Genomic DNA, 19,117 nt, shown 5'->3' with positions numbered 1-19,117 from the left:
AAAAAACATTCCCACATAGGGTGGAGGAGCTGTCTGCCCAGCTTTTCAGTAGCTATGGAAGCCTTATGAATGTGTCTGCTTGATTCCATATCTCATGTAAAGCGCATTCTGCCATTTCACATCAGCTGATTTACTGTCAACAAGCCGTGTTTTTTCCACTTATGGTTTTCGTGGTTTCATAAAACAAATATGGACTGGGAGATTTGTCTTCTACTGGGAAATATGCCCACTGGAAAGGAGTATTGCCTTCCAGGAGAATATCTGCTGACAAGGCCTCTATTAAGGTAACATTATGGGCACTCATAAGATTAACCGGTTGAGTGCCCGAGTGACGTCCAGTCACATCACTAAGACCAATGGTCTGGGGGCCCTCGTGGTGTTTACTGAATGCAATCACTGTGCTGCTTGTTTCTCTGTAGATGTTAACGTGATTTATACGAGACGAGCGTGATATGAGATGTGTTGTCAGTACTGAGTGAGCAGAATGTGAAACGCTGAGGCATTGTGGGACTTATTTAAATGGTTCTAACACAAAAACTTTAACTAAATAAATATTGTATTATCTTCTACCTCTGGGCAAGTTAAGAGTGCTCCAATACACCCATTGTCTGTTCCAGAGTACTGTAGTTCTCTCTGCACTTTGTTTCGGCGCAGCATAGTGTAGTAAGACTAGGTGTTTGCAGTTACTATACACAGCCCCCCTGACCATATTTTACCATGGAGGAACGCTAACAACATGGGGCTTGATTCAGAGCAGTTTACACAGGGGACGCAGTGGCTGTACAATAATAGGATACTGCAGGAAGCGTCTTGTGTAAATAGACGCCTACTGCTGGATTCTCTGATTCGCTGCTGCTTCCGAGGATACAGCATTGGATCATCTGCCTAATTATCAGTCATGTTGGGTTACTCAGGATGGCCGGGTAATTATCTCCACTGAAGCTGCATTTAAGAACACAGCCATGGGCTTCAGCAAACTCTGAAAACATGGCCAACACACCGTCCCTGACTAGCTGCCCCCAAACACCGGTAGCGCGTCGGTCATGCTGCAGCGTTTGGTGCGCTGAGAGGGACATCGCACACGCATATCTGCACATGTGCAGTGCACCTTCTACACATGCGCAGAACCAAAAACATCAGAGATGTGTGTAGGCCTAGTCTCTGAACTAGGCATATGGTGCAGGGTGCACAAGTGTGCTATAACTGATAGGACCACTCCTAAACAGGTATTCCCAGCACATTTCTCCAAACTGCGCCAGGCTCTGAAGTGTGCCACTGATTGAAAGATTTATTTATATTGTGCATGAGGCCAGCAAAGTGACCTGGATATGTTTTGTGAAGTAATGTGAAGCATGGATACGTCTATAAAATATTACAGGCCTCAGGAGTCCCTGCACTAACTAAACAATATTTCTCTATGTATTCATAGCCAAGAAACAGAGATATTTTAATCCCGGCATCATGAGTCACTACATACTTTTTTTTTTTTAACCATTGGTCACATTTACAATAGTGAAGAGTGTGTGTGTGTGTGTGTATATGTATATGTGTATATATAATGTGTGTGTGTATATATATATATATATATATATATATATATATATGTGTATATATATAATGCAAATATGTGTTCAGCCAATCCTATTGCTCTGACCAAACAACAGAATGTGGAAGCACGTAGTCCAAGTGTCTTTAGCCACGGAATGAAAATTCTGTGGGTGAAAACACCTTTGTATTGTGAGCTGTCAGAGGAGAATGACCAGACTGGATCAAGCTGAGATGAAGGCGATTGTCACATGACCTGACATCACAACACTTGTATGCAGAAGAACATCTTCAGCACTTTGAACCTTGAAATGGATGGACAGTTGTCTGGTCTGGTGAATCCTGATTTCTGCTATGATGAATATTTGCTCTATCTATCTATCTATCTATCTATCTATCTATCTATATATATATATATATATATATATATATATATATATATATATATATATATATATATATATATATATATATATATATATATTTAGATACAGAAGTACCAACACACTCGCCATTCCTACAAATGGGGTGCAAACAGCACCCACACTTCCCAGGATGGGGTGCGGTGGCCTGTGACCACACACTCTAGTAAATACAAATACAGGGGGCCCAGCACTCACTACAACAAACAAACTCACCTTAACATATATTTGCACCAGGGGGCGCAGTCTTCCAGAGTTATACATGTTTTGGTAGCTAAGGTCCAGTTTTCTGGCCCTAGCCCATGACTTCCCAGATGTGGTGATCGGAATATGTGCAATGATGTCTGCGCCTGTCTACATCATACTGTACACTTGTAATTGTTGCTTTAAATGATTATTTTCAATATATTTTTTTGTTTATGTGAAGTGAAATTCGCTCTTTGCTTACATACTTATACTATGGCACACAGGTTCTCAAACTTGGTCCTCAAGTCACTCTGACGATCCAGGTTTTAAGTATATTCACAGGTCAGCAGAGAGTGTTACATCAAATTGACTGAGATACTAATTGAGTTGCTTGTGGCTAGGCATGGATAGTCTGAAAACCTGGACCGTTGGGTGCCTTGAGGACTGCAAGGGAACATTTGTATCTCAAGCCCAATGGTGTTAAAGAACCCATTTGGGGTCTAGTTGTTGTCCGAAATGTTCTTCCAACTTTTTTAATAATGTCTGCCAATGTTCTAAGGTCAAAAAGTTCTGTTGCAAGGGCCAGTATTTTTTTCAATCCACTGTGGGTCATTGAATGTCTTGCTACTGCCCCCCCCCCCCCCCCCCCGTCATTCTTTCTCTACGTACTATCGCTTCCTTCATTTTGTCTCGCTTTCTACTTATTATTTGTTTTCTGTCTTTTTAATAACAAAAAGAACATGAAACGTAAATTCAGTGATACTTTTTATTGCATTTATTGATTACTTTTTGCCATTGTTTGTTTACGGACCTGGTTTAGGACCAGATGTATCAAGCTTCAAAAAATTATAAAATGTAGAATGATAAACAACCAGCCAATCGGCTTCTACCTGCCATATTTCATATTTCATTTCAGAGGTAGGAGCTGATTGGCTGGCTGTTTATCACTCTCAGTTTTATCACTTTTTGAAGCTGGTTACATCGGACCCTAAGAGGTAGGCACAGTTCTGTACAAGCGTATGGTAAGTCTGCAGGAGGCATCTCATGTACATAGATGTCCACCTGCCCATTTCTGTGACGGTTGGTGTTTTCGTGCTACCAGGGCAAGTGAAGCTGCATCCAAAAACTTAGCAGACCCAGAAAACTGAGCCAACAAGCCCCAGTTTTCTGAAATGCTGGCTGTGTATGCCCCTTCCCTGACCCCCAAGTGTCTTAGAGGGCACTGCGCCTCTTGTCACACAGATCGGCATATGCGCAGAAGACATCCTGCCAATCGGGTTTGCCTACATCTCTGAATTAGACACTAGCGGGTAAAATTACTAAGATGGGAGCTCTACTGAAGATGGGATGTTTCCCATAGCAACCAATCAGATTGTAGGTTTTATTGATTTTTGCACCTTTTAGAATGAGGCCGAACCTAGACGTTTTCATGAAGGGGCAATCATTTACAAGGCATGGGTTTGCCCTGTAAGTAATTGCCCCTTTAAAGAAACGTTTGAGTTAGTAATTAAACTCTTTGGAGTTTATTTGCAAACTTATTTTGTGTGTTTTATTGCAGTATTTTAGCTATAAAAAACATTTAGGAAATGTCTTTGCTTATTTATAACAGCACAGAACAGTATTGTATGCTCACATTTTTATTTATTTGTGTTGCGTTTATGGGCATCTCCGACGACAGCTTTCTAGTCCCTGCAGACAATTGGGAGCAGATATAGGGCCACATGCACTAAGTTTTAAAAGTGATGAAATGGAGAGTGATCAACAGCCAGCCAATCAGCTCCTGCGTGACATTTTTCAAACTCAGCCTGTCACATGGCAGGTAGGAGCTGATTGGCTGGCTGTTTATCACTCTCCATTTTATCACTTTTGAAGCTTAGTGCATCTGGCCCATCGTGTTTATTGAGACCTTCCTCTGATGCTTGTTTGCATGTAGAAAAGTTCTCTAGTCTCCTTTGTCAGGTCTATTATTATGCTATTTCGTACATTTCCTCCAGAAGGAACGGTGCGGCTAAGCGTTAACCAAGCAGTTAGCTTCATCCGTCGTATCACTCACCCTGCTGAGTAAAAACCAGACCGATGTGCATTAGTCAGGGCTTTTTCCTGGAATACTGCGAAATATCTCACATACAACCTCAAACTGCTAACCAACAAATGTATTCATATGAGCTTCTGCAGAGTCATCAGATTTACCCCAAGCTGGGGATATGTACTGTAGAATACATGATTGATTTATGTCCTTCTACGAATGATTAATACATTATATTTAGTTTAAAAAAATAAAAAAAATTGTGTTGCACACAGTTATTGCTTAGTAAACGGAAAACTTTGAGGTGGTCATTCCTTCCTTATGTGTAGAAGGGGGACTGCCCCCAAATGGGTATATGGTCTTTAGGCCGACACAAGCATTCGGGCGACAATAGCTAGGTCAACAGTCAAAAGTTCAACATGAGTTTAAAAAACAAAAAATTGTTAGCAGACATGTGACGATAAGCGGTCATCTCACGCCTTTCAGCGGTTTCTCTGCAGCCTCTAAAAGGGAAGTTTCTGGTGGACAATATGAACACATGCAAGAGGACTGATTTCATGCGCTATGCATATTGGCAATGCAAATTCAGTTAGAACTCTCACACCTAGCATGGGGAAGGAGTAGGTGTCCATGATTATGAAGACCGCTGGTTTCTGTCAACTTTGTTCCCATGCTGTCAAATGGATCTAACCTAGTGGTTCCCAAACTTTTTGAATTATGGTACTCAGAGTTTCATAATTTTTTCATGGCACACCTAGGCCAAATGTTTTTTATTGAGAAGTTTAGAAATAAAGGAGTTTGTAGGTCATCCTTTGTTTTGGTTATATGGGGAGGGACAGACTTGGTCCTGGACCACCAACCCGAGGCACCCTTGCAAGTGTCCCAAGGCACCCTTGCAAGTGTCCCAAGGCACCCTTGGGTGCTATGGCACACAGTTTGGGAATTTTCATTTTGCTTTTATTGCATTGACAGATTTTTTTTTCCAACCAGAAAATTGATTGGTAGGTTGGACAGAAAATCTCATGGCTCCACTACTGCAACACTGTTACAAGCTCACTCCCCTACAGTACGTCCTCAACTCTGCAGCTAAACCTATCTTTCCTGCCGCTCCACTTCTGCCACGCCCCTTCAAGAAAATCTACACGGTCTCCCATTCCTGTACAGAATACTCTTCAAACTCCTCACCCTCACATACAAGGCTCTCTCTAACTCCACTACTCCCTACATATCCAAATTAATTTCCCTACGCACTCCCTCCCGCCCTATCTAGCCTCACCTCTACCCTGATCACTGCATCCCATGTGCATAACCAAGATTTTGCCCATGCTGCCCCCCTTCACTGGAATGAGCTCCCTTTGTTTGATTAGACGCACCCCAACCTTGCAAGCTTCAAATGCGCACTGAATACCCACCTGTTCATCAAAGCATGCCCTCCTGTATAGCCTAGTACCAATGCTAGGGTCCATACCTGCCGCCTCATGTCCTGGCAGTCCCGTTCATGCTCACTTCCTGTCTGCAAGCCTCCTTGCCTGCACCTCATGTCACCGGTCTTTCTCCCCCCTCCCTCTAAACTGAAAGCTCCTCCTCTTCTCCCAGCCCTTTTCTCTTGCACTTCAATTACAGCTCTCTTCCTCAGCCACCATCTATACCCGCATCTCTTCTCACTTGTGTTACCTGTTTTAGTTTTTAAGGTACTGTACTTTTTAGTTCTGTGTACCCTGTATTGTTCTAATGTGTGCCATATGTATGGCATTATCAAGCACCTATGGCGCCGTATAAATAAAATTTAATAATAATACTCTTAAGGCGTGTAATCAGATTGGGTGTTATTAGGTCGACAATGTCTAGATCTCGACATGTGTTGACATGTGACAGTGAAAAAAGGTTGACACAAGCAAAAGGTCAGCATATGAAAAGGTTGACTTGAGTTTTTTCACTTTCGTGTCAGTCTCGATGCCTGAGCATACTGTATGTAATACCAATTATTGTCCCGTGTCTCCTTGCATGCCTCACATCTCTTGCTGTGCTTTGGGCCAGTTGCCTGCGTTCATACTCCAATAGGTATGATAAAGTATTAAAATGTCAAAACTTGGAGAAAAAAAATACCACAAAAAAGTTCATGCCAACCGTAGCCTGGTTGATCTTATGACCGTATTGACCTACTGACTGCAGGTCTAGACATTGTACTACAAATGGAGCACTACCGTGCACAAGTCTCTATTTCTGGTACCCAACTGTCTTTGTCAGCCAGGGGGCGCATCAATGGTTGCCGGAACTATTTCATTCAATTCTTGGCCCAGTGATCTATTTTTAAATCATCGTCTACAAGTCACAAAAGAACATGCCAATATTTATTTGCGTAGACCAAAAAATTTGTAATTTTAACAGTCGATAGCTTGTCGATCAGGAATAATTTCAATATTCCTGATAATATAATAGTGCTAAACTTGTAGTTTGAGCTTTTTCTGTGATTGGTCAGTAGTAGGTGTGTGTGAGCGGTACGGTAGGTACCTTAGCACTAGAACAAGATGGAGCATTTAATGGCACGTGACGTTCTCCTGCCACGGTCTGCGTGCTTTGTACAAGATTTGAAGCGTTAATTTGAAGCATCTACTTAGTAGTAACTTGAACTCTGCCTTGCAAACCACAAATAAATACCCATAGACTGCCAGTTTTTGTGACCGGAGTCATTCCAAAATAATCAGATATTTAACATGGGCATGAGCCTAGAGTCATAAAATAAAAATAAATACAATAAAAAAAAAAATTCTGGGTGGTAATCTCTATGTAAATTTACAATAAAAAGAGTTTGTGATCTGAAGTGCCAAAGAGGGGCATCTATGTCTGCTGGCTGGTCAGCGTCTGTTCTGTGCAAATGGCGGTAGGGCATATTATCTTTCGTCTGTATAAATTTGTATCTTCAGTGGCCATTGCGCACACTGAATATGGATATATGGTAATGGAAGCCTTTCTGAGACACGCTGTTTTTTTTTTTTTTCCCTTCTCTATTGAGACTTCTAGGTGGCCTTCCATAATGTTCCTCTCCCCTTTTCTTTCCCTCGCCGCCTACGCCTCTCCATGAAAAAGGGCATGGCTGATTTGGAAACTCATGTGCAGAAATTCGGCTCACTGACCCCCCCCCCCCCCCCCTTTGTGTTTTTTTGTGGGTACGTCAGGTTGAATTCTTATCAGCTAGGAGTTCCCTGACATGACTTTCAATAGCTAGAAATGAGGAGGAGACCTCGCACAATGAGGCACTTGCCGCACCATTTGCAGCAGTTAATTAATATGCTAAAAATAGGCACCACCGGTAGAATTTGCAGCCTGTTGTCCAACAAAGCAGAGTCATGTTGTAGCTTTTGATGGCCAAGTTTATGTTTCTTGCTAGGGAGGTTATTGAGATGAGAGCAGGAACTTTTTTGGATGATGAACCCTAGTCACTCTGGGCCCCTAGCCATTTTACTAGCTGTCTAATTTGCATTCTGAATGACATTAAGGCAGCTAACGAGGTTATTGGACATAGCAGTGGTCTCATGTGACCACACGTGGAGTGGGACCTACAGCAGTGCTAGCTGGCATAGGCACTGTGGCTCTTTATGCAGCATCGGAATCTCAGCAATTCCATGAATTACATGGACTACACAAGAACTGCCTTAGCTTAGGCAGTACAGAGGGCTCGTGCACAATGGCTTGTGCGGTTGGGACGTCCGTGTTAGTGTAAACGAGATAAAAACAAAAGTGTTTCTTATGTAAGTAAAGTATTGTCCTCTCCAGCCCAGGTCAGACCCACTGCGGTTACTGCATGTCTCGGAACATCGCAATCATTTCCTGCCTGGTCCTGACTGTCTGTCCTGTTCTTTGCAGACTTTAACTTTGCCCTGTACCCGCCATCTATGATAGCGACTGGAAGTGTGGGAGCCGCGATCTGTGGGCTGCAGTTGGACGACGCAGAAAGCGCGCTCTCCGGTGATGGCCTGACGGAGCACTTGGCCAAGATCACTAGCACAGATGTGGTGAGTATCCTGTTCATCTCTCGCTGTTTTTTTTTTTTTTCTCTCTCTCTTCCTTTCCCATGATAATTCTGAGTGTTAACAGCGTCCATGGAAAAATAAGGTAATACAGGCATCTCTGTAAAATAAATAAATAAATATTAAACTGGAATTCCCCCTAAGTTTTAGATCTGTGCATGGTATTTGCAGCTGTCTACAGGAATTGTTTTTACCGAGGTCATTTTGAGGTTTTTTTTATATTGTTTGAAAAAAAACAACGTTTTATGTTTCGGTGCAGTGTTTCTTATTGCAGAATCAGATTTCCATAAAAGTGCATTTATCATTCAGCAAAGTGCTTCTGGCTATAAACCCCTGCCTAGCAGAAACCCAGCGCTTAAAGGGGAACCCTGGCTGAGCTATAAGTACGTGTAGGTAACACCTACAAAGTTTCTGTTCTCAATAGAGATATTTGTACTGTGAAATGTTCTGGGTTTCCGAGATGCATTGAGAAGTAAATTTACCATACACGGTTCCTTTCCCAATAAAGCAGTTACTCATTGCGACTTATGAGCAATTTGTACAGGTATGACATAACCCAGTGCAGCCAATGAAATTTTAACTGTAATGCGTCTTGTTGCCAAGGGTTACGATGCTCATTGCACAAAGATTTTAAAATAAAGAGCCGTAAACCACCAGTACTTTTAAAGAAATTGTTGTAAAAAGAAACAAGTGACCTTTTTAATGGTTTTAAAACACTTTTGGGGGAAATTTACTAAGATGGGAGCTATATCACATGGGATGTTGCTATGAGGAACCAATCAGAATCTACTACTTATTTATTTAGCACCTTCTAGAAAGTAATAGATAGTATCTCATTGGTTGCCCAGCAACATTCCATGTGACATAGAACTCGGATCTTAGTCAATTTCCCCCCTTATTTCTACATAACTTAACATAGTCTGCTGTAGTGGTCCATTATGACAGGATTAGGTTTTATGTCCAGCGTTTATAACTAAATCAAGACGATTTAAAAGGCTTAGGGCCAGATGTATCAAGCTTCAAAAGTGATAACATGGAAAGTGATAAACAGCCAGCCAATCAGATTCTATCTGCCGTATTACAGGCTGGGTTTGAAAAATGACATGTAGGAGCTGATTGGCTAATTGTTTATTACTTTATCACTTTTTTTGAAACGTGATACATGGCCCAATATAGGAGTCACAATTAGGGTGGCCAATCCCGGGATTTGGCCCCAAAATGACTGGGATTTCGGGAGTAGACTGCGCATGCCGGGCAGCGTCTGAGCACTCGCTCAGACACTGCCCGGCTGTCCCCATCCCGGCGTGCGGCCTGCGCAGCGTTATTAGGTCACAGGTCATGCTGCGCAGGCTGTAGCACTACACCCCCACCGTCGGATCCGCTTGCCACTGGGCCTCCCCCAGCCGCCTGCCTCTTCACCGAAGCCGCCTGCTTCCCCCACTCGATGCGCACCAAAAGTAAGTGTGCGGCCCCGGCACCTGCTTGCCGCCAGGTCACGCACTGCTGCCACCTGCCCCCCTCCCCAAGAGTCAGTTAGTGTGGGGGGCATAGGGGAATTTTTCTTTTAGGCATGCCAATCCCGGGATTGAGCATTTTTCAATCCCAATTCCTGGGATTGAAAAAATGCCCCGGGATTGGCATCCCTAGTCACAATAGAACAGTGGTTCTCAAACTCTCCTAAGTCCTCAGGACCCCACACAGTTATCGGTTTCCAGGTCACCCGACAGGTGCACCCATCACTGACTGGATCTTTTAAAATGTCACAGGTGGAGATAATAATTTCACTTGATTCTGTGAGGAGACCTGCGAAACATGCACCGTGTGGGGTCCTGAGGACTGACTTTGAGAACCTGTGCAATAGAACATCGCATATCTGCAGTTGTACTGGCCTGAAACGTAGCGTGGAGTACATACCCCCTTTCTGACATCCATGGCTAGGACAGTTCTGTAATGTTTCACTAACTGGAATTAGCCTGCAAACACACGACCACCCGTTTCCCCCCCCCCCCCCCCCCCCTGTGAAATCCTCACAACCTCCGAACAGTAACCTTTTGATTCCCACAATGTAGTTTGTTTACAGTAGTTCCTAATTTTAGATGACCCTTTCTCGCTAAATTGCCAAACCCGTTCTTTTTAGAAAAGTTCAAACAAATGGAACTAGGTCATTAACTTGCCGGACAAGTGTTTCCTGTTTTAAAATAAATAAATGAATAAAATAAGCGTCATTGAGCCGGTTTCAGGAATGCCACCTGTAGTCAGAATATTATGCTCTATTCTACCTGTAAGGTCATGTAGCACACCTGCAGTATACTCTGTATTAGGCCTTGTACCATGTGCTTTTACTTATTGCCCAGCATGCTGCTGCTGCCCAGTGTGAATCATAGTGTTCTATATATGACATATAAAACAAGCACCCGAACACAGATGATTCATGAGCTGGACATTCCTCACAAATTACTGTGTTTCCTGTGACAGACGCACCAAAAATGAAGGGTAAAAAAAGTGTAAACGTAACCTTTCCTCTAGGTCTGATGGATGCTAAGGCAAAGATCATATAACATGGATATCTCGTTACCCTTGTGCAATTGTGTTATTGGTGACAAATAGGACATTCTTCTGTATGCATATTTACTATGCATTGTATAGGCCACATGCAAAGCAAGGTCTTTATCGCAATACCAGTGTCAAAATGAAGGTTCCGCAATGTAGTTTGTTTGAGCTGTGACAGTTTTCAGCCCACAAACTCTGCACCCCATCCGCAGTCTTCTCCTACCGCCAATCTCTGGGCCAGATTCTCTAAGCTTGAAATGTGATAAAATGGAGAGTGATAAACAGCCAGCCAATCAACTCCTACCTGCCGTGTCACAGATTGTGTTTTAAAAATGTCAGACAGGAGCTGATTGGCTGGCTGTTTATCACTCTCCATTTTATCTCATTTGAAGCTTAGAGAATCTGGCCCACAGTCTGCACAGCTCCCTCTCTGTATATCCAGCAAGTTTGAATCAGATCAGTGTCCCTGCAAATATTGCATTCACTTTGGTCTGTTGAGTCGCCTTTAGTGGTCACTGGCATATGTGGTATGGGTGGGTGAGATTTCCACGGCAAGCTAACATATCTCCCGCAGCTTCATCTTGTTTTTAACAATGCCAAATTGCTTAGTCAAAATCACCCAAACCATGTGTACACTCCTTGTCCAGAGAGTTAGATTTAGGTGCAGTGGAATCAAACTGAAATCTAAATCGCAGTGTAAAAATTAATACAGCCAGTATTTACACCGCACAGAAACAAAATAACTTGCCATAATCTAACTCTCTCTGCACGTTACATCTGCCCCACCTGTAGTGCAGCATGGTTTTGCCCATTTTTAGAACAAATGTGTCCTGTGATCAGGGGGGAGAGTCTCTAAGCTAAAAATGCGGTAAAAACCCTGTTTTACCGCGGCGGGGGGCATCGCCAGAAAAATTTGGCGATGCCCCATAGAAGCCTATGGGCTTCTACCGCAACCCTCCGCCCCGCACGGACCCCCGCCGCCCCGCATCGCTCCCCCTCTCACCTGTGTCCCGGCAGCACAGAGCTGTGCTGCCCGAACCTGTGACCTCCTCCTCCCTGCACTGATCCTCTTCCGGGTGCAGGGAGGAGGAGAGCCCGGCGCAGCAGCAGCGCCAGGTAAGTGAGGGAGGGGAGAGCCCATGGGACCCGCTGACTCTATCGCAAAGGACAGCTCTTAACGCAAGAGCTGTCCTTTGCCATAATTATCGCATATGTTAGTGCATATGCGATAATTATGAATGCGAAGTGCGGCGATAGGGGGCGGAGCTGGGGTTCGGATGTTAGAACATCCCCCCCAGGTCTGTCTGAATTAGGCCCCAAGTCCTAAATAAACATATTTTATGGCATTCAGACATGAAGACTATGAAATACCCCCAAACAATAATTGCCAACGTTATTTTCAGGAGAGATTAGCAATAAACAAATCTGTTAGGCATGGCAGAGACTGGCATTAAGATAGACCACAGGAAAAAAAAAATCTAGAAACTAAAATACCATTAAAAGCGATCCCAGCAGCGGAGCCCTGCAAAATGCTGAATTCTAATCATTCTTGGAACAAGCTGTATATTTAGTTGGCAAAAACATTATTATTGCTTTTTTTAAAAGAAATACTGTAACTGTCATAGAGCTATGAAGACAGCACAGTTTATGTGAGGTAAATATCTGTCTGTAGGGGTATGACAAGGCTAAAAGCTAGTACCCAGAACTGTCCCTCATCTGGCTTTCGTTATCAAAGTTCTCCCGACTTTCAAAAAGTCCTTCAAATTTTTCTCAGGCACTTGATGTCAGCTGGGAATAGAACTCTGTTCACGTTCTAAAAAAAAAAAAAGTCCAAAACCTAATTATAGGAGGTGCTAACTTGAAATCCATTCAGAAGGAACTCACTGCACACTGCCATATTTGTTTTTAAGCCTGTCCCACATAACAAGTGGGTGACTTTAATAAATTGTGTATAGCGGTTTTACAAAGCATTATAGCAGCTCCCACTGTGACTGTAGAAATGGCTTCAGTAAGTGTTGCTTATATATTTTTACTAGTTAGCCCGCTCGAAACAAAAGCTTCGAAAGCTGGTCTGCTACCTTCTGTGTTTGTGCATTTATGAGAAGAAGCTGTAGTTTCACTCTCTGCCAGCAGATGGCAGTGTTTCGTAGGCTCACGAACTGCCCCACCCCCACCATGGGACACGGCTGGGCGGGACCATCACAAAAAAACACGGGTAGGTCCTGTTAAAAACTGTAAATTTGGGAGGTACATGATGGCACTCCAGAGGTGGCTGCACGCAGTTGTTTAACTCTCGGGGGAAACTCTGTTGCGCACAGCAATTGAACCTTTAAAATTGTGGCAGATTGCCAGTGAGTGGGTTAAATTTTTCACCCAGTGCTATAAGGAGAACAGGGGGAGCCCATAGACCACACAGCTTGGCTGTTGAGAAAAATAGCGCAGTGTGCAGGTGGCAGTACATATTTACGCCACGGCCTTTTCATCCTGGGGTTTATTCTAGTTCATTCTTTCTGACAAAATCCTTCTTAGAGGGACAAAACCATGTGCACTGCAGGGGGACAGATGTAACATGTGCAGATAGAATTAGAATTGGGTGAGTTATTTTTTTTCTGTGCAGGGAAAATACTGACTGCTTTATTTTACACTGCAATATAGATCTCACTTTGAAGAAAAACCCCACCCAAATCTAATTCTCTCTGCACAAGTTACATCTGCCCCACCCGCAGTGCACATGGTTTTGTCCATCTAAGAAGGATTTTGTCAGAAAGAATGAACTAGAATAACCCCCATGATGTCACGCATGTGGGGTAGGGGCAGAAAAAAAGCATGGGCCAGATGCTCTAAGCTTCAAAAGTGATAAAATGGAGAGTGATAAACAGCCAGCCAATCAGCTCCTACCTGCCATGTCACAGACTGTGTTTGAAAAATGTCAGGCAGGAGCTGATTGGCCGGCTGTTTATCACTCTCCTTTTGAAGTTTAGTGCATCTGGCCCTATGTCATCTCTGTGTATACAAGATTCACATTATTAGCTGGTTCATCCGGTAACCATTAGTTTGCAGCGCGATATGCACTTGTGCTGTTTAGGAACAGATGCGAGCAGTACATTACGTACCGTTTCTATTGGGAAAGCATTGGATCACTATTATAATCTCATCCGTTTTAACATGAACACATGCGCAGCCCATTGTCTCTATCTGGTGAAAGAAGCTTCCATCTTGAGCAGCTTCTGACAGAAGGAACTGTGATCTGATCTATGAGTGCATTGGGGGTGGGGTGGGGGGAGTCCCCGACTCCCGGAAATTCTAGCCTGTCACAGTGGCTTGCTGCGTTACACTTTCATTTTGTTTTGTTTTTTTAGTTTCTTTCTTCTTTCCATTTTTGCACAAAATAGAGCTAGAGAGAATGATCCGTGTGTGTGGGCAGCATCTTCCTGTCAGTGACTCATTGAAAATGGACAAGTTAAGGTTACAGAGGCTGTAAGCACATTAGTTATCGGCGCAGTGGTTTAACCCATCGGCCGCCGGTGTTGATATTAGGTCATGAGATCTAGGAATTGCTGTGAGGCAGCGCACCTATTTTCTTGTATCTTGAATACCAAGCATTGCAGTGATAATGTGCTGCAGATACACTTATGCTGCACAACAGGCTCCGTTTCATTGGAACAGAGCAACATACTGTACTACTGACTCACTGGACTCCTAAATAAAGTCAGCTGTTGATTTTTCTGGTGACTCCATTCCCTTCCGCAAGGAGGAAAACAATAATAAAAAAAAAAAGACAGAGTCATTTAACTGTGTTACTGCCGTCCTCTGATGCCAGATCTCAGACCGGTCATGAGTAGGCCTCCAGCCGTTGTGGATTTAAGGGGTAAATTTACTAAAATGTTGAAGATGATATGTTGCCCATAGCAACCAATCAGATTCTACTGGTTTTTTTTTTATTTAGCACCTTCTAAAAGATAATAGAGGAGGGGTCAGATTCTCTAAGCTTCAAAAGTGATAAAATGGAGAGTGATAAACAGCCAGCCAATCAGCTCCTGTCTGACATATTTCAAACACAGTCTGTGACACAGCAGGTAGGAGCTGATTGGCTGGCTGTTTATCGCTCTCCATTTTATCACTTTTGAAGTTTGTAGAATCTGGCCCAGTATTTGTTATAAACTCGCCAGGCTGTTTGTTGCTGGGTGCTGGCAGGGGCTGAACGCAGGCAGGCCGATGCCTGCCGGGGGTGACTGACGTCACATGACATCAGGCCCCGCCCCCTCTCCGGTGGACTCTGACTGAAATCAGAGAGTCAGTTTAGACTGACTTTTTTTATTTCCGAAATGGAGAGAAATCATTCTACGGTCGGCGACCATCGCATGAATTATCTCCCCTTCGGCCACATGCGAGGGGGGATGTGTTCTCGTACATATCCCCTCATATGGTACTGAGGGGATTTGGGGGCAGGCGGCAGTAAGGGACATGCTAGGCAGGGAACGACTGCTGCCTAGCGAGCCAACCTGAATAAACCCCTATTTAGTCATAAACTACATACGCGTGTATGATCTTTGGAAAGGTCATTGTCATTTTTGCAATTTTACTGAATATCCTGATGAGGAAAAGTAAACAAAATGGGAAATTGGTAAATCCGTATTTAGGCGTGGACGCGTGTGCACACAGAGCGTACGCGGGCAAACGTCATGTATGCATCTGTTCAGGCAGACACATCTCCAGAGACGCTCATCTCAACCAGAAGCCACGTACCCAGCTTAAGGGATCGCTGAACCCCATTTGTATACAATATAACTGTGTGTCATGGCAGTAATTAAAAAACAAAAACTATCTCCATGTCTGCCCACTCTGCCCGCCCCCTCCATACGAACGCCCCTGCTACTGCAATAGTTGCCGAAGGCATTCGTACAGTGGCCCTGCACATGCGTATATTTGCCTATAGGCAGGGCTATTTTTGTGCAGGCTCCAGCAGGAACTGTGGCCCTTATTCTAGTTCACTCTTTCTGACAAAATATTTCTTAGATGGACAAAACCATGTGCACTGCAGGTGCCATTTTAATAATCAGGACAGGTTGGGAGGGCTTCATCCCTCGCTTGGTGTCAGGTCATATTTTGTATGCAAGGAAACAGAAGACAGAATTGCCTGGAGAGAAAGGAATAATGAGATAGTTTCCTAAGTTGTCTTTGCCTGATTTGGCAGCTGCTCGAAGTTCATTCAGCTTTTTGTTTCTGTGTGTGTGTTTTGCGTGTGTGGTTACAATGGGGTGATGCAGATACACTGCAGTCTAGTGCTGGAGTTCCGCCGTCTCATTCATGAGCATAGAGAAGGGTGCAGCGCTTGTGAGGGAGCCAACTAGAAGAGGAAGTAAGGGCCCCAGCTAATGAGCTGCACTATACATCCTTTTATTTCCGCCCCATGATGTACTACTCAGCACACTACAATCATCGGGCTTGATGCTTGTCCCTATGACAAGCGCAGCAGATGCCTTCTCTCTAAGCTGACAAAGAGCATTTATTACAAGCAGCAGAGATTTGTATCCAGATAAATTTAGTTTATTTTTAGCATAATTAGCTTTTTGGCAAGAGCTAAATACAGGATCCCAGATGGCTCAGTTCAAGTAATCGGAGTGTTTAATGAATCATCTGAGAGATGTATCTAGACTTATATAGGCTTTGTAGGCCTCAGCGCCTCACGCTAACAAATACAAACATCTACAGCATATGCAGAAATACCGTGTAGAGCGGCCTCTGAGGAAGTGCTTTTATTGACTACTAAAGTGCCATTTTTATAAGAAATTCATATATTTTTTTAACTTTTGCTGTCATGTATATGGGGTATTCAATTAGCTGCAATAATTTACCACAGCTGATCGATTTACCGGGGGCTGTGCAATTAGCCTCAATACTAGCACTTAACAGGGATTAGTAAAGGTGCGTTAAGCATAAATATATTCAGATCCCAACTACAATAAGAGTTTGGATCCAGATACTTAAGGGTCAACGAAAGTGGGAAAGAAACGGCTTTCATTGGTTCAGTCAAAAAAATCGCCCATTTTGTGTTCTGGAGAAAATGTATCTGGGCTAATTGAATACTGGTCTAGGTTTTCATTTTTATTTTTAAAAATAACTGTTTCCTGGGACTGGGAGTTAACTGGGGTGGGGATGGTGGAATTACGTAACCTGGGAGAGTGATAAAGTCAAGAGACAAACTACCAACCAGTCAGCGCTTAACTTTTTAAACAAAGCCTTTAAAGGGGGAATTAGGTGATTGGTTGGCACTTTATCGCTCTCCATTATATCCCTCTAAAAGTTACAAACACCCCCCCCCCCCCCATTTAATACAGCTTTACAGTATGTTACTGAAATTAAACCTAAAAGTCATAATGACAGTATATATATATATATATATATATATATATATATATATATATATAATCTAACGTGTAGATCAGGGCAAACAAATCAGACGGCACTCCACAGATTAACGTGCCGATTCGGACCCATTCGTTTTGGGCTGAATTCGTCCCGTCCCCTATGCCCGGGGTTTGTGCATGCACACTTGTCAGGACGTTCACTTAAGGAAGGGAGGGGTAGCAGGGGAATGCCCAATGTTTTTTGGGTGTCCCGTAAGAACACTGGGAACGCAGATGTGGCGATGCCTGCTCGGGGCAGGCGGCTAGGTCACAGAAGGTCAGCGCCCGCCCCAAATTTGGCAGATAGCGGCAGTAATAAGTCAGTCTAGACTGACTTATTGCCTAAGGGGAGAAAAGCCATTCAATGGTTAGCGACAATCTAATGATTTCTCTCCTGTTCGGCCACATGTGAGGGGATTTGTTTGCGTACACATAGCATGCAAAGTTATGGGGGGGGTGTGTTCGGCCAGGCGGCGTTTACCTGCAGCCTAGAAAAAAGGTCTGAATCAGGCCTAAGTATGCGGTTATATTAATTTAAAAAAAGGCATAAATAACACACTTAGCCGGAAATATCTTCAACGTTTCATGGCCACCACGGCCATTTGGTCAGGATGATGGCGGCAATGAAAGTGTAAGTGCAGAGACGGCTTGTGGCCAAGGTGTAGAATCATAAAATGGCTGTGTAATCTATGGCCTTCAGCTGTATCACAAAATTATAAACGTCTTCATATAAAAGAAATTAGACTTGACACTGAATCTGTTGAATCGGAACAGTGATAATGAGCATAATAAACTGGAGGGGAAAAAAAGTGAATGCTGTTAGCATTTCAGAGGCTCTGCGATACGGTGAAATAATGGAGCACTTAGCCGTAATTTGAGAATGTCAGGAGAAAGCAAATCACATTCCTGCCGCATGGTTTCCTTGTCATCTTAGAACAGGATATTGAAGCCTGGTAGCATTTCCCATGCACTTAGTTTAACCCTCTTGTCTGCCACGGAGGAAGACAGAACGCTGGAGACCCAGCTGGGCCAGCCAAGAGGTTGTACAGCTTGAATACAATGGGGCCCACCCACTCTTCATGACATAACCAGGACACACACACAATCGCCCACCCACCCACCCTTGGCTAGCTGAGTGCAAGGTCAAGGTCCGAAAATATACCATAGGGATTGTGACAGAAATAATTAATAGACCAAAGGTGATTACCTCAGGAATAGTCCAGTCGCTTGTGACTGTGGCAAACATGACAGATGTTTCCTCCCCCCCAGCATTTTTTGGGTGCGTGTGATGAATCTGTAGAAACGTTTTATGAATAGAAATGCCGGTACCATACAAGATATGACAATGTTTGAAATATGAGTTGGTGATAGGGGGACTTATTTTAGTGGTACACAACAGACTTCCTGAACTTTCATCTTAATCTAAGATTCTGTTGGACATAGGTGCCAACTTTTTAATATGATCTTAGTGCATAACCCCTTTCTCATATGCCATGCATAGCCATGGTTAGTGTCAACACAAATATTGGGGGTACCCACAGACCATATTCTCTTCTCTTTACTTCCGAGAGACAGAAATTTCTTACACACGCAGCTTTACCACAGTAAAAAGCACTGTGTTGGAATTGTGGGTGAACTATGGCAGTCCCAGAACTGGATCAACCATGGTGCTTTCTTTTGCCTGTGCATGCAGCTGATGGTGCTACAGGAATAACGTACTTTGGTAGATTTATTAAGCTCTGTGAAGTGATAAAGTGTCTGGTTTTTATCACCGGCCAATCAGCTCCTACCTGTCATTTTTTATACCAAGCCTGTAACTTCACAGTTAGGAGCTGATTGGTCAGTGATAAAAAAAACAGACACTTTATCACTTCACCAAGCTTAATAAATCTGCCTCTGAGTTGGCCAAAGATCTTGGACACTTTTTTTTTAGCAGCAAAACCATTCATTGCA

General features: G+C 43.4%; 1 protein-coding gene across 2 annotated transcripts in view; it reads left to right on the top strand.

The window, feature by feature from the left end:
* CCND2 (cyclin D2) overlaps window positions 1–19,117 on the top strand; it is a 565,323-nt gene that overhangs the window by 535,351 nt on the left and 10,855 nt on the right. For both annotated transcript variants that reach the window (XM_083181626.1, XM_083181625.1), the window contains one exon: window positions 8,044–8,192. In XM_083181626.1, the coding sequence (XP_083037752.1) occupies window positions 8,044–8,192 (149 nt within the window). The remainder of the gene's footprint in view (window positions 1–8,043; window positions 8,193–19,117) is intronic.

This window comes from Crinia signifera, chromosome 4 (assembly GCF_055691185.1).
Source record: "Crinia signifera chromosome 4, ASM5569118v1, whole genome shotgun sequence".
In the NCBI taxonomy this organism is placed as follows: Eukaryota; Metazoa; Chordata; class Amphibia; order Anura; family Myobatrachidae; genus Crinia; species Crinia signifera.
This window is presented reverse-complemented; position numbering and strand designations above follow the sequence as displayed.